Raw genomic sequence first — 17,075 nt, 5'->3', positions numbered from 1 at the left:
ATGGTCATGGTCTCTAACCCGGTCTGCACCTAGTCCCCTTTCACAGATATGACAGAAATTTGCTTCTCGAAACGATTTTTCCTGCACATATGAAAGTTTTATTGGCTTGACCTGACTTAAAATATCGCAAGTACTCTCCAACTCTTTTAGCAAATTCTCAAAAAACAAGACACCTTAAGCTGCTTGTTAACGTGAGTGAATGACACCCACTGCTGATCTTCACATTTTGGAAACTTAACTTTTGAGGACCATGTGGTGAGCGATATGGTTGATGATGATTCAGCAATTCTTATGTGGTAAAAACCAAGCAGACATAAATTACAATAGTATGTTGGTCCATTGTGCGAGGTTCTACCTTCTAGCAAGTGGTTAAGATTCCTTATCAGACAAAGTGCATTTGCTCACCTTTAGAGAATAAAAGGAGGCTGACGTGATTTGACATATTTCTTTGATCAGTTATTTGGAGTGGATACAATTCACTGCCCTCCAGACCATGAAAGTTAACAGAGATATCATTCTGATTCTCAATCTCAGATATTTGTGACATAGGTATAGGAAATACAAGCTCAGATATATTCAGTTTATTTTCATATGTTGTATAATGGCTAATACGGGTCATATTGTCGTGTCCAGCTATGGGGTGTAAACCAGCTAACACAGACCATAGAAAACATTTCTGATCATTATTTATAATATTGAGATCGGCCTTTTTGCTCTGAGTACTTGTTGGTAATAACAGGTAACTGCTACCTTCGAATGGTTTATACTTTACAATACTCACTTCAAGTTTTAAAACCTTGTCAATGGACCAGCCACTACCATGCCTCTCAAAAGTGCGGTCAGTATTATGTAAATGATGAAAAGCTTCAGCTATTTGTTCATCGATTCGACCTGTGACAAGTTACTACAAGAAAATCTATTGATCTATTAAGCGTAGGTTTGGTATAGACAGCTTCATGTTCTTGACTACATTTGATGAAGTTTACATTATAATATCTTGAACCGTTACATACCAGGCACAGTTTTTAGACTATCAGCCAAAATATCTACTATTGTTTATTCATTGTCTCTAAAAAACTAAAGAACATCTCACAAATTGTTATGCGTTGGATCTAATGTGGTGGACTGTGCTGTGTCTTCCAAAACAATAGCTGTACTATCCCCATACTGATGTTACTGTCTATTCTGCCACGTATTACGTCTCCTTAAACAGCTGTCACACACGTCTGTTCGTGACAAAAGTAATATTTCGGGAAGTTGACTGTGGCACCAATTACATTCACGACTCTGTTCGCCACATCTGGAACAAAAGGGTTTATCGGGTAATAATGTCTTTCGTTTGGAACACCAGTTGCATAATTGTTTGCTGCTAACTGTCTATGTCTTTGTTGAAACTGAAGCCTCCATTTACTGGTCTGGTTTTCTTTCTTTCTTTTTCTGACCTTTTGTTCCGAAAGGCTATTTTGTTCTTGTGGACTGTTTTCCTTGTGTAGCTGTAAGTGACGTATAAAATTATCTTTCTTTTTGAATTTTTGAAATCATTGAATCTTTTAAAAGTAATTTCAAATACTGATTGGGGAGCAGATCGCAAGGTTTTATTAAAACTTTATAGAGCTTTGATAAGATCCAAGCTAGATTACGGTTTATTGTTTATGGTTCAGCCAGAAAATCGTATTTACAAATGTTGGATACAATCTGCAACCAAGGTCATCGTATTGCTCTTGGCGCTTTTAGAACATCGCCTGTTGAAAGTTTGTATGTTGAAACAAACGAACCCTCCCTTTACACGAGACGTGAAAAACTGTCATTGCAATATGCTCTGCCAACAAATCCAATCCTGCTCATAAAATCATATTTAAACCCAAATACCAGGATTCGTATGAAAGTAAACCAAAGCAAATTAAACCTTTTGGATTTCGCATCAATGATTCTATGAAGGAAACTGATTTCGAATTTGATGATGTAAAAGAAAATTTAGTTCTGAATACACCACCATGGACTCTAAATTCTCCAACAGTTCTTTTTGATATAAAAACCGCCTCGAAAAAGTCTGAAAAAAACATTCAAGTCCAAATATAATGAAATCAAGTCAAGGTACAAAGATCATTTTCCAATTTTTACAGATGGTTCAAAAGATGATTCTCAGGTTGGATGTGCCGCCGTTAGACACCTACATTAATCAAAATTACGTTTGCCAAATAACGCTACAATTTGTTCAGCCGAGGCAAAAACTATTGATTCGGCCCTAAATTTTATTTCAAAATATAATGAAGAAAACTTTATCATCTTTTCCGACTCACCTTCAGTATAACAATCAATTCACAACCGAAATACGGAAAATCCTTTCATTCAAAATATTCTTCTCAGGATTCATGAACTATCTTTTAATAAGTTGATCATATGTTGTTGGCTTCCAAGTCATGTTGGTATTTATGGAAATGAGGATGCTGATACCGCAGCAAAGAAATCACTTTCATTACAACAATCTAAATAGAAATTACGATATACTGATTTTAGGCCAAATATAAACAAATGAATTTTAACTAAATCGCAGTCTTCATGGAACAATTCTTCGTTCAATAAACTTCGTGAAATTAAACCTACTATAGACTTCGATCTACAGCGCAATTCATACTATAATGTTGAATCGTTAAAAGAGCTGTTTGAGCAAATTCCAGCCGACAAAACTTTACAATTTTTGAAAGAAATAGGCATATATTATAAAATCTAAACCTTATTTGATTTTTATCCACAACTTTTATACTTTTAATGTTTGCAATTGATTTTTTACACTGTATATGTATTTACACGTTTACTTTAATAGTTTTATATATGCTTTGCGGTTGGCGTAATCCATTTAACATTTTTTCGGCGATATATGACCTTTTTGTGTCGATTCGCCGTAAAACCCAATTCATTCATTCATTTTTTTTTAATTTTTGATGACAATGTTTTGTTTTTTTTGATTTCCTGGTGTTTTGTTCTCACATGTCGAAGTAAATGGGACATTTGTTTGAATTCATCTCCGCACGAGCTGCATATGTTTAATTGCTTGTTTCTAAGCTCCTCGTCAAGCAATTAGAGTCGACGTAAACTTAAATCTGTATCATCTAAAGTTACCAAACTATGACGCTGTGCCCATACATCTAACTCCGCAACTGTGTTTATACGAAACATCTGATTTCTATCCATTTCAAAAATAAACAAAAAGCCCTCATCAGTACGGAGAATATAAATTAATACAAGGGGTTTAGTTGATAAAGGTCATGAATTATTGCTTTTTATTTTTTAAAACATGTTTGATTAAGATAAATAAAACAGAGTTCCCCCTTTGGGAGCCTTATTTTAGGGTAAATCAAGCGGGCAATTCGTGTGTGCAATCCTGTTTTGGTCATATTGGAAAAACATATATATATATATATATATATATATATATATATCTCTTCCAAATAAAAGAACACTATCATTTAAAGACGTTTTAACCCCTTCTCTTTTTTAAATTCTACTTTAAAATATAAGGTAGAGAACGTCTCCTCCTCTCATAATTTTTGAGTAAGTTCCTTAAGGTAAGTTCAGTTACATTTTGATTCTTTCTTGACGGAAACATATTTTGTTCTATATCCTGGCTTTAGATACCAAAGGCATTTAAGAATTTGTGAATACGAACTATGTAAAGAACCCTTTCCTAAGATAATAAAGTTGCAAAAGTACTATGCATGTTTCCCGTCTCACAATAATTTCAAAGGTTTTGGAAACAGTGGTTTATATCCCCTTACAGCAGCATCTAGAAAAATGAAACTTTACGAGTGTCTACAGTTTGCATGTAGCAAGTTTCATTCATTTGAGTCGGCTGCAAGTAATATCAAGATTAACCTTAAGAAGTTCAAAATTTAAATTAGTTATTCTCTCGACCAAAACTACATGTGTGTTATGATGCTCATGACACTGGAACCATAAGTCACCAATTAAACTCTGTTTCACTGATTCATTTGACATTTTAAATGTAGGATATCGTATGTGTAAGCAAGTGCCATCAGATGGTAGGCATTGATTAAAAGGCATCGACACCCATACTGTTGAAATACAGTGTACCTTGGGGTCAATACTGAGCCTCAAAAGTTATATTTATTAACCCGTTGAAGCAAACGGCGATGCTATGGAGTAATTCATCGTTACACAAACAACCCATCAGTTGCGCCTCAATACAAGATGTAACAAGGGTTTATCAACTAATGGGTAAGGCGATTTTTAGTATTTATTCTACTCCTGTTGGCCGATCATGTTACCTCAAAAAGTAGACAAATACTTTCAGGTATGAATAACAGGACAAGCAGTTGGTCACATTGACGATATGTAATCCCGGACCATGCTATGCAAAAAATGTATACGATTTGATTAATGTGATGTACTATCAGACATCAAAAATATGTTACTCGAAATGGAGCGAATATGGATGATGTTCAACATTAACGTGACAAAGCTTCGTTGTACATCATGGCCATATAATTTAAAGTGAATACGATCAAATAACATTTATTTGTTGTACAGTACATTCTTATATTATAATTTACTATTTGATAAACGGGCTGTGTCACCAAACATCAAAATTGTGTTGTTATAAAAGGAGATTATGTAGAGAAAATGGATCATTGACCTTCAACGTATATGGAATATCTGTGTGGTTTAAGAGACTGAACTAATCACTTTTAAGAATTCTAGACTTTTTTCGATGTTTGAAATATCAAAGGAGATAATATATCTTGTAAGCATAATTGGACCGTAGCAAATTATTTGATTTCCTGTATTTCAATATTTTAGCTGATACAATATCAAGTAGAATTGTCAGGTTTAAAGTACCTGAGCCTCCAAAGTTGATACATCTTAAATGAAGAAATTAATGTGTTACGTTACACTTTTTAGTGTATTTTGTGCTTACTGTTATCCATATAAGTCTGTGTAGCTGATGATCTTACTAGAATGCGTGTAAGCTTTCTAACATAACATTAAAATGTACATGTCACAGGTCTCGTGTTCCATGGTAACGCATTTTATCTAATTTTTAATGTGTGAAAACAGATCTTTCAAAGGCTTAAGTGCATTTGAATAACTCTATAGGCAAAATACAAACACTTATAACATAAACATCAGAGATGATTAAATTATGCTACATTTTGGTTTTTATCGTGATTTCTTAGAAAAAATAATATTAAATCTTTCTCATTGACTGTAGCTTAAAGGCACTCCATTTTCAAAATAGGTTCTTTATTCGTTTCTTTGCATTTATCTAAACAAATACCAAAGCTTAACGTACTTAAAGAAGTACTCCTCATCTAACTGTTTTCTGAAAAAAATCATTGTGTTTAAATATATTATTTCTCATGGAGAGTTTTAAAACACAGAGAAAAGCAGAAACAGTATTATTTTCATAGATGATTTAGATAAATGGGTCACGAGGTTCGTTTTAATGATAACATTAATTTATTAACGTTATCACTACTGTCCACTAAAATATGAAGTATTTTAGAGCATAGTTTTAGTATATATGAACTAAATTATCAATGGAAACGGAAAAATACGTATTAAAAATCAACCTGCAAAGTTTTTATTTGAAAATGACCAGATTAAGTAAGCTTGCACTCGATTATATTTCAAATAACATCAGTTACCATCATCATTCTTTTCTTGAATTCTGCATGTTACTTAATAATGCAGTTTTCGCTTTTTTTGAGTTTTGCCTTCTTTTTTCGTTTAAGCTTTTTTTCTGCACGACAGGGTAATTTTCTACAAGATCGGTTTTGGTTCAGATGGCAACTTCTGATTTAGTCAAAATATGTTGTGTGATTCATGAAATGTACATAAAATGTTTAACATTAAACATGGAGCAACCTTTGTCATTTCATAAATTCAAATTTACGGCATGCTGAAATTCATTTAAGTATGTTAAATGTCGTTGCTTATTTTTTGAATACTGAGTTAGATAAATACAATTTATTGTAGTAATATAGACAACATATCATAAAACAAGTACAAATTCAATGTCACCATAATAAATGTGAACATAAAAGTGCAAAAGTAGATGACATATAAAAATATTATATTAGATTTGTAATATCAATTTAATTTGAAATATAGCTTTAATCCTTTTATCTATCTTAAAATTAGCTCTTCGATTTTTTTACCGGAAGAGTGGTACCAAATTTGTTTTACACCCAACAAACAAAATTTGGAGGGGGAGGGTGTGGGGGGCGTATATTGGAATGAGGCTTGTTGGTCGGTGGTCCGTTGTTTTTTGTTGTTTCCGGACAATAACTCATGAAAGGATTGTCAGATCTAAACAAGGTTTGAAACACAGGTGTAAGATCATAAAATACAGGTCAAGTTCGAATTTGGCTACAAACCACCATTTTTTTACGTTGATATGGCCCCTTTCCAGCTTAAATTTGGCAAACTGATGGTTTCCGGATATTAACACATGAAAGGGTTGACATATTTAAATAATTATGGTTCACATGTGAAACAAAATAAAATACAGGTCGAATTCGATTTGGCTACAAACCACCAATTCTTTACGTAGTAATGGCCACTTTTCAACTTAAAATTTGCCATGTTTCTGTGACAATGCCGTATTGTTGGGATTTTATCTGCACTCCTGTGACAGTTCTATTTTATATTTATTTCATTACTTTATATTTTCAGAGAACGCACACGTTGTTAAATGACAATGGACAAAATCTTACTGCAAAACAACGTGCCAAGCTTGTTAGGGAAAGATGTGAAATATTTTTAAAGGAAAACAATGTAAGACTTTATCCCGATACAAAATGTAAATTTGATAACCAATTTATGATAAGTCGTCGTTACGACTTAGTAATATGCTATAACTGTAAAGTGGCGTCTACAAACATAAAACGCGTACTTTACGCTCTCGACCACAATTTTACTGATATTATCAACAGTGTTCCAGGACAAATGGCAGCTTTATATGGTAAGCAGAGCAAGAGGAGGTTCCAGCAAATTATGTCTGAAAAGTGCCGTACTAATATATTATTTATACGAGAACCACTAGAAAGGTTGCTCTCTGCATATAGGGATAAACGGGCCTATAGGAGTGCATTTAAAAACCCGTCATTTTCATTTAGAGAGTATTTACAATTGATTATAAACGAAAATATGACTGAAATGGACAGACATATTTATCCATATTTTGAAAGGTGCCGGCCATGTGAAATGCAATATGACCTAATTGGTCTCCTAAGCAATTTTAACGAAGATTTTGAAATAGTGTTTCAAGAGATCGGCGCCAGTGGAAAAGTTGATATGCCGAAAAAGATGGCAAAGGGTTATAAATCTGATTCAAGTGATAAGTTGTTAAAACAGTATTATCAAAAAGTTCCAAATAGTTTGATTAACAAATTATGGTTAAAATATTACAAGGATTATTATATTTTTGGATTTCCTTATCCAGCACATCTCTTGAAATGATAAAGTTGAAAGTGGTAAATGTTTTTCTAAAGTTCTAAATTTTAAAGAAAGGATGAGACTGAGTTTTTTTGCTTTGGCCTTATCACCGCTTGTCAACAGTATTTCTGTTATGCAGTGGTGGACAATTCGCCTGACTAGTTTTGCTTTATTCTGTACGTCTACTTACTTCAAACCCGCCCAATTAGCTCAATAGGGAAAGCGCAGATCTACGGATCACGGGGTCGTGAGTTCGATCCCCTGACAGGTCGTATGTTCTCCATGACTGTTTGATAAAAGGCATTGTGTCTGAATTCACTCGTCCTCCACCTCTGATTCATGTGGGGAAGTTGGCAGCTACATGCGGAGAACAGGTATATACTGGTACAGGGTCCTGAAACACTGGTAAGGTTAACTGTCCGCCGTTACAAAACTGAAATACTGTTAAAAATGGCGATAAACCCAAAACAAGCACACAAACCACTTACTTTAGCTAATCAAGCCTCTTCTAATTTACACATATGAATCAGAAGTAGGGCACGAATGATTTTTGACTAAAAGCTATTTATCTTTCGACAAGGAAAAAATACTTCCCGTCCAGGGATCAAACTAACGACGAAGCATTTCGTATATCTGCGCTCTCCTTATTTATCTAAGCAGGTGTTCAGATTGCGATTTATTAAGTTATTATCTTACATTTCAGTTTGACGAAAGTACAGTACGAGAAACGAAATTAAAATATAATATGAGCTTAACAGCTGTTCTAACATTTTAACATGTTTAATATTACTATACGTATTGGCACTAAACCATGCACAGTATAATTATATTATCAGATTATGTAAATGCACTAATAACATGATTACCAGAAAGAACATTCGGATAGCAAACTTTATTATATATATCATTTATCAGTTATAACTGGTAAATTAAAATGTCAGAATAATTGTTTGTTGCTTATTGCAAAACGCCGCTAAAAGAACAAGGATAAATATCAAACAGGGAATAGCTCGTTCCAAAAACGCAGCCTCCAAAAACGAAACCAACAACACACATTCACGCACGCACGAACGCACACAATGCCTACCATGCGTCCAAAAGTTCCTATTTGCCTGTATCAAATGACTTTCAAATCGGTCTCTTAATCACAATGTCGTAGAAAAGATCCTTTTCTTGAGTGAAGTAACTGTGTTTGACTATCTTCACCTCGCAAGATTTCATCAGCTCTTTTGATAGATATGGTGGACTAAAATGGAAAAAAAATGTTCCACCAATATAAGAGATATTTTGAAAAAATGAAGATTGATCTAAGTATTCCCAATTACCAAATAGCGACGTAGATTTGGGTCAGTAAGATGCATGTTCAGTCGTAACGAAAACGAGAGCAGGAGCTTTATGTAGGACATATGCTCACACTTGTATTTTTTAACACTTACAAAATTATCAGTTTGAAATTCCATTTGTCATCTCTTAATACCTTTGCCGATATTATAGAACTTTGCATCTATTACAATATATCTTTGTCATTACCACCTGCACAGTCCACAGCAAATCTAATAACCAGTATTTTTATTATCTTTAAAGGGAATTCCTATAGTTTTTTATGCGCATCTTTCTGCGCAGCCGACACTATCTGTAGAAAATTGAAGTGAAGTCAACATTTGTTGAAACATGTGACAGACAATCCTAAATATGAGGAATCTTGAATAAAATAACATTTTGATAAGTTTTATCAGTAATCAAATGTTGATACTGGTTTATGTTGTATTGACATGTATCATGCTTGAAATGTATCATACAACTTGCCATTTCAGGCTGTGTTTTGACAGCACATTTTAGTACAAAGACAGTATTGTTCATATAATGTTAGACAATTAACTTTGTATTGATAAGACAATATCTCCTTTCAGATTAACTAGTATTCAATTATAGAAAGAATTAAGATTTTTTTAAAACTTTTTTTAACTTCTAACAGATATACATTTGTAATAAATTTGGTCAGGTTCGCGCCATTTTTCGTGTTGTATTCAAGCGGTCTTACCATAAAATGTAGACTGGTGACCCATACATTTTTAGCCATTTTTATTTTTACAATACAATTATATCTATACATAAGAAAAACATGACAAAATTCTATGAAACAGTTTTTTATTTTCAAAATTAAAAAAAAATCCTCACTATGGGTATTTTTCATTGAAAAAAGTTCACAAAAGTGAATATGAAACAATATTTTGTTTTCATTTGTACCCATAATTGTAATGATATTACAAATATGACTATGATATCAATTAAGTATATAATAAAATCTCCAAAAAATATGAAAAAATTATTGTGCTGTCCTGATGCATATTTTTGTTGGTATTTATAAAAATGCAGAAAATTATGAAAAAAAAAAAAAAAATAAAAAAATAAATAAATATCGCTGGCAGTTTCATCAACAGTGGGTGTGTTCAAAACAATTTTTCACAAAAACAAGCCTGGTGACCGATTTTTTTATTTGTTCATTGTTTTCAGCACAAATTATCATACATGTGAATTTGAAAAAAAAAATCTATGAAAGGAAAAAACTATAGGAATTCTTTTTAAATCTTCAAATATGAGAATGTGTATTTCATCAGACAGTAAAAGGTTTTTTTCTAGAAATGTATCAAATGACAGAATATCTATCATATTACATTAGTATTTACTCCTTTCTTGTAAAATACGCAGGTATACTTTATAATTTTAGATGTGAAGTTATTCACATTTTGAAACTGTATAAAAAAGACTCCTTGTCATATGCGACTTTTTTCAAAGTTTTCACTAAAGGTCACATATGACAGTCTCGTCTGTTTACGGACTACCGGTAACAGTGTTTAAAATTGGTTTTGCATTTAAAAATGCCAATCCAAGACAGAAAATTAGCAGTCACTGGTTACATTGTGCCGGTGGTTACTAAAATGTTCAGTCCTGTTCACGGGAACATGAAATGGCTAAAACCACACATTCCATTATTGCTTTAACATACTGAGGTTGAATTATCATTGCGCAAGTAACTATGCATACTGAGGTAAAGTAGTTCAAGAAGACGTTGAACAGATGGTACGTTAATTCAGCCATTTTATGAAATAAACCCCGCGAGGATTTCATAAAAGTCTCATATAACAGATGGTCATCATATACAGGTGGTTCCTAGAGTAGGTGTGACTGTACAAAGAGTTAGGATCGACTGTGACTGCATGAACCAGTGTCTGTTTATACGTGATGGCTCTAGGAATTAATAATTTAAAACCAGAATAATCTAAAGATTCAGATTTCAGGTAAAGCAACCACAGCATGTGATGAATACCAATCTTCACTGCCTTGATAAATCTGGAGATATGCTCCCGAAAAGACTAATGAAGAAAGAAAAATTCATAAGAGCATAAATAAATAGTCTAACCTCACCATTACTGTCAAGTTTAGTGTATTTTTCAGCAAGTTTTCATACTAATAAACAACGGACTCTATTTGTAGCAGTGAGCACAATGCCCAAATTTATAGTGCTGCCTCACTGGAATATCACAACTTAGACACTTGGAATGATACCCCATCCAGTCACATTATACCGACACCGGGCTGACCAGTCCAAGAACTATCGTCATAATGTTGAGCGCAAAGCGAGGAAGCTACTATTACCATTTTTCACGCCTTTGGTATGACGTGGCAAAGGAAGGATCGCATGCCCTCCTGCACTCGAAGCGGGCACTCTACCACTAAACTACTGAAGCGGTCCTTCACCTGGCCATTACTGTAACTTGACACATATCACACATATTCAAAATATGACGAACATTGGTGAAGAAATTACTGTAAACCTTGAAATTATTTCATGATTTTAGGTCAAAATAGAGACATTACTCCTGACAAAGTGGTATGATCTAACCTACTACCAAACTTGTCCGAGATCTTGTGGCTACCTTTTGTCCAAGACTGATTCAGATTTCTTCAAAAAAAGTGGATACTAGAGTGTACACCAACCAACAATAGATAGACGCCAAACACCCAGATCTTATTTTCGTCGAGTTCGTGATTGAGTCGATCCGCAAAATTTTATCCCAACGAAGCAATAAAATTCCCATTCATTTTATGATCAAATGTCAAAATCCACGAATCTATATCCCAAAGAAATAGCCATTTTGGCCAAAACCATAAAATTTCGTGCTCACGAAATTGAATGCTTTCACAGTATCTCAGAATAAAAATGATCACTGGTGTTATTTGTCCAGAAATAATAACTTGTCACTTTATTAACTTCCTTCATTATTGGCAGGTCATAGAATTTTTGTTTACCTTCAATTGCCGTCATATCATGCTGATCATTTGTGCCAATGGTGTTTTTCTTTAAATCCATCAATAAATGAAATAGTAACAGACTGGTTATTGCATACTGAACACAAACTGACTGAATGACAATAGAAAAGTTCCAAACTAACCTTCTGCTATATCATCGATCCTTTGTTCCTCACTTGCATTATATAAACTTAGTTATGGTTCGCTAGCAGCATTATCATGTGTTTCAGCTTCCGTCTGTCTTGTAATGTCCTTCCCTACATCGCCACTTTCTTCTGAAATACATATTGCCATTTTCATATTATGCCCTACAATAGGAGGACTTTTAATTCAAAATATGCTATAATGCAAAATGTTTAATGGGGTATTGTAATGATTAAGACAAAGTCACCATCTATCTCCCTTGAGTAAAAATGAAGCCAATTGTGGAAAAAATACATTCTATTATTGACAAACGGTCAGTCTGGGATAAATCTATGTTCCTTGCAAGTGACACATCGTCATATCTTGTTGATCATTGCTGCCACGTATCTTTGAAATTCATTTATAAATGACAAAGTTAAAGACCTGACAAGAAATCTAAAGGGACTTTCAATACAGGGAGACAATTAAAAAAGTAAGAGGGGTAGATTTATCGTTCTTGCACACGACACATCGTCATGTGATGCTGATCATTTGTGCCAAGGATGTTTTTCTTTAAATCCATCAATAAATGGCACATTAACAGATTGGATATTGCATACCGAACATAAACTGACTGAATGACAATAAGACATAGAAAAGTTTTCAAACTAACATTCTGCTATATCATCGACCCTTTGTTCCCTACTTTCATTAGGTACGTTTAGTTCTGGTCCACTAGCATCGATATCTGGTGTTTCAGCCTTCGTCTGCCCTGTAATGTCCTTCGCTACGTCGCCACTTCCCTCTGAAATTCATACTGCCATTTTCATATTATCCCCAACAATAGGAGAACTTTTAATTCAAAATATGTTATAATGAAAAATGTTTTAAGGGGTATTGTAATTATTAAGACCAAGTCACCACCAATCTCCCTTGAAAAAAAAGAAAGGTCAATTGTGGAAAATAAAAATAATTTCTTAAAAAACGGTCAATCCGGGGTAGATTCATTGTCCTTGCATGCTAATCATTTGTGCCAACAATGTGTTTTTAAAATCAATCTATAATCTCCTTCAACCTGAGACACAGAAAAGTTTCAACCTAACATTCTGATATATCATCGATCCTTTGTTCCCTTCTATCATTTGGTGCCGCCGTCTGTATTGTAATATCCTTCCCTACATCGCCATTTTCCTCTGAAATACATTTTGCCATTTCTATATTATGCCCTAAACAGGAGCTTTTAATTCAAAATATGTTAGAAAGCAAAATGTTTAAACCCCAAGGCTCAGTATAAAAGAAATGACTCCACCTACAAAATGTCAATCATTGCAAATTCAAAAGCCATTCAGACGTCTTTCAGTTTTTGACATTTTTTTCCAAATAACTCAAATAAGAATGAAAATTATTAAATCTATTTTGCCTCATCTCAAAGTTCTAATCTAGTTAACAATATCAAATTAAAGGTACAGAAAATATCTCATAGGAGTTATATTGCAAAATAACAAGAATTTGAAAATTTGACAGTTGAAATTTGAAACCTGAACTCTGACATTTGTCATGTGATAAAGCAGAGCAGTCAGCAGGAAAATATGAACACACAGGTCATGTCAGGTAACAAGGAAATAGTTATACTCAGTAGTGGTTTATCACACTGGCTACTTTACTGATAATCATGAAGTTCCAGTGATATTCTATGGTAATTATAAATTATGTAAAAAAGAAGGATGAATGACATTAATCTATTAATCTGTCATAAAACAGATTCATATAAATATGTATGCTACTATTGTTTTGTTTTTTTGTTGTTGATAAAGTAGTTCAAATTTGTTACTGTAATGATTACTGTGTTGTATTATTTAACATTTCACAAGTCCAGATCAAAGACTATTTACACTTCAAATCACAAAATGTGGTCAAATTAAATCAAATAAAATGTACCAATTAAATCCATAATATATGTCACTATAGAAAGTCCTGAAAGTGATTCTTTGTACATTATAACTAAAAAGCATTGATTGATGTAATAGTGTCTGTTTGGAATTCAGAATTCAACTGTTACACAATGAGTTTTATAGAGCAACACATTATGTATCTTCAATTTTTCTTCAATCAGTTAAATTCTAGCAGTAAATTATGAATACTTCCTCTGACCTTATGATCAACAGTGATTCAGCTAATTCCCCTGGATGGAATATAGTGACCCTTTGTTGATCTGACTCACATTCACTTATTTTTAGGAAGCTCTCCCAGTCTAAACCATTGATCCAGTTTTGATGAAACTTCACAGGAATGTTACTTGCATGATCCTCATTAAGGATTAGTCAAAGAAATGAATTTCATACAGAACTCTGGTTGCCATGGCACCCAAAAGGAAAAAAATAAAAAAGTTATTTGCCAAAACCACAGTAGCTAGGGCATTGGTATTTGGTATGTGGCATCATCTAATGGTCCTTTACCAAGTTTGTTGAAATTATATCTCTAGGGTCAAATATGGCCTTGCCCTGTGTGTGGGGAGGGCGGTGGTGTTGCATGGTTTACATAGATTTATATAGGGAAAAACTTCGAAAATCTTCTTGTCTAAAACCACTAGGCCTATGGCTTTGATATTTGGTAAGTAACATCATCAAGTGGCCTTCTACCAAGATTGTAAAAAAATATCCCGCTATGGTCAAATATGGCCCCGCCCCGGGGGTCACATGGTTTATATTGACTTATATAGGAAAACAACTTTGAAAATCTTCAAAACCCACAGGGCATAGGGCTTTTATATTTAGTATGTGACATCATCTAGTAGTTCTCTACCAAGATTGTTCGAATTATGCCTCCGGGATGAAAAGAGGCCCCACCCCTGGGTCTCAAGTATTTAGACTTGTATTTAGTATTAGACTTGTATAGGAATAAAACTTTAAAAATCTTTTTGTCTTAACCACAAGACAGATGTCTTTGATATTTGGTATTTAGCATTGCCTGGTGGTCCTTTACTAAAACTGTTCAAATTATCACCCTGGGTTGAAAAAAGGTCCCGCCCCAGGGGTCCCAATTTTATATAAACTTATATAGGAAAAAAAGTTCTGAAACCACAAGACCAAGGCCTATTCTATTTTGTATGTAGCATTGCCTTATGGTCTGCTACCAAAATTATTCAAATTGAAACCCTGGGTTGAAAAGAGGCTCGACCCAAGGGGTCCCATGTTTTACATAGGAAAACATTTAAAAATCTTCTTGTCTGAAAGTTCAAGGCTTACGCACTGGCGCCAGATCAGAAAGAAAATGCCTCTGTACATGTTATACCCTACCCCTAGGTATTCTATAAGAACCATGGTCGTGAACGGGAAAATATACTAGCCCATTTCAATCGCGTATTTCATAATTAAAACACGCAGTTCAGTAAATGTGTACTATTGATATTAAACAAGTGGTAATTTATCTTCCGTTGTGTACCCGTCACATTTCTTCAATACTTCTTATCTTAGAAAAACAACGTGTAGTTTACAGTTTTTTCAAAGGTACACAAAAAACTTGCTTGAACTTCCCTGGTGAAGTTCCGGTCTAGATTACAGACACACTCTGATTGGCTGATGTGAAAATGTATGTCAGTCGTCATTTTACTACACGTGTACGCTAAAATGTTTATACGCAGCATAAATGTGCAAAATGAATTAAATAAACAGAATAGATGTATACCAATGTATGATTTCAAATTCAAAATCATATACAAGATGAATTTCATTCATCATTTCGAGTCTTATCGTAGAACTGTGAATATACTGCATTCTGTTTTTGTTTGTTTACATTTCGCTTAACATGTGCACGCTGCCGTGACCTCTAGACCGGATGTTCATTAGGGGAGTTCACGCAAGTTTTTTCTGTAACGTTGACTAAAGCATAAAATATATGGAGCATCTCTGCAATATGGAATATTGAGACAATGTGACTGGTGCACAATGGAAGATAAATTATCGCTTGTTTAATATCAGTAGTACACATTTACTGAACGGCGTGTTTTAGGTATGAAATACGCGATTGAAATGGGTTAGTATATTTTCCCGTTCACGACCATGGTTCTTATAGAATACCTAGGGGTAGGGTATAACATGTACAGAGGCATTTTCTTTCTGATCTGGCGCCAGTGGGCTTACGCCTTTGATATTTGGTATGTAGCATTGCCTAGTAGTTCCCTAACAAGGTTATTTAAATTATGCCCCTGGGGCGAAAAGAGGCCCCGCCCAGGGGTCACTTGTGTATGAGTTATATAGATAAAAATACTTAAAAAGTTATCTGATCATATTTCCTGGACTGTGTAATTATCTGATGACCCCAAGTAAATAGGCGTCACTTGACTGTGACCTTGACCTACTGACCTACCTTTATGTCTTTAAGATACAGCCTTGAAATTTGGATGACGTATACAGTTTTGCACACCGATCTTAACAGCATAGAAATTTAGACCAAGTCTACATCTTTCGATAAAGATTTCAATACTTATCTAAAATGTTCTTAGGCCTGACCTACTAACCTACTTCCTAATGTTTTATACTCATCTTGAATAGTCTTCCTTGTTTTTGAAGCTATAGCAAAAAGAATTAGACCACGTGTATAATGTTTTATACTCATCTTGAATAGTCTTGATCATGACCTACTGACTAACATTTTGTATTTGAAGTCACAGTATATAACTTTGGACCACATGTGGAACTTCTGATACAAATTTTAATACTCATCTTAATATTATTAACCCTAAACCAATGACCTACTTACTTGTTTTTGAAGCTACAGCAAAGATATTTGGATCACCTGTATAATTTTTTAAAAGATTTCAGTACTTATTTTGAAGAATCTTTACCATGACCTTCTCACCTAGTTTTTTTTTTATTTTTGTTTTTGAAGCATTAGCAAAGAAATTTGTCCAAGCAAGCAATTAAACTCAGGTGAGCTATATAGGGCCATCATGGCCGTCTTTTTCTTACTTTTTAGATTCATCTTTAAAGGACAAGTTACAGACCGGATATTGCATGTTGAACACAAACTGACTGAATGACAATCAACTTTTTCAACCTTAGACATAGAAATTTTCAAACTATTCTTCTGTTATATCATCGACCCTTTCCCTACTATCATTATGTACACTTATTCGGTTTCACTAGCATTATTATCAGGTGTTTCACCCTCTGACAAAATGTTAG

At 33.9% G+C, this 17,075-nt stretch overlaps 1 protein-coding gene across 1 annotated transcript in view; it reads left to right on the top strand.

The window, feature by feature from the left end:
• LOC123559763 (carbohydrate sulfotransferase 14-like) overlaps positions 1-8,395 on the top strand; it is a 30,092-nt gene extending 21,697 nt beyond the window's left edge. The window contains exon 2 of the mRNA XM_053552086.1: positions 6,697-8,395. Coding sequence (XP_053408061.1) covers positions 6,697-7,482 — 786 coding nt within the window. The 3' untranslated portion in view covers positions 7,483-8,395. The remainder of the gene's footprint in view (positions 1-6,696) is intronic.
• The last annotated feature ends 8,680 nt before the right edge of the window (positions 8,396-17,075 follow it).

This window comes from Mercenaria mercenaria, chromosome 10 (genome assembly GCF_021730395.1).
Source record: "Mercenaria mercenaria strain notata chromosome 10, MADL_Memer_1, whole genome shotgun sequence".
NCBI classification, from domain to species: domain Eukaryota; kingdom Metazoa; phylum Mollusca; class Bivalvia; order Venerida; family Veneridae; genus Mercenaria; species Mercenaria mercenaria.
The sequence above is the reverse complement of the archived record's forward strand: the minus strand, read 5'-3'. Positions and strand labels throughout refer to the sequence as shown.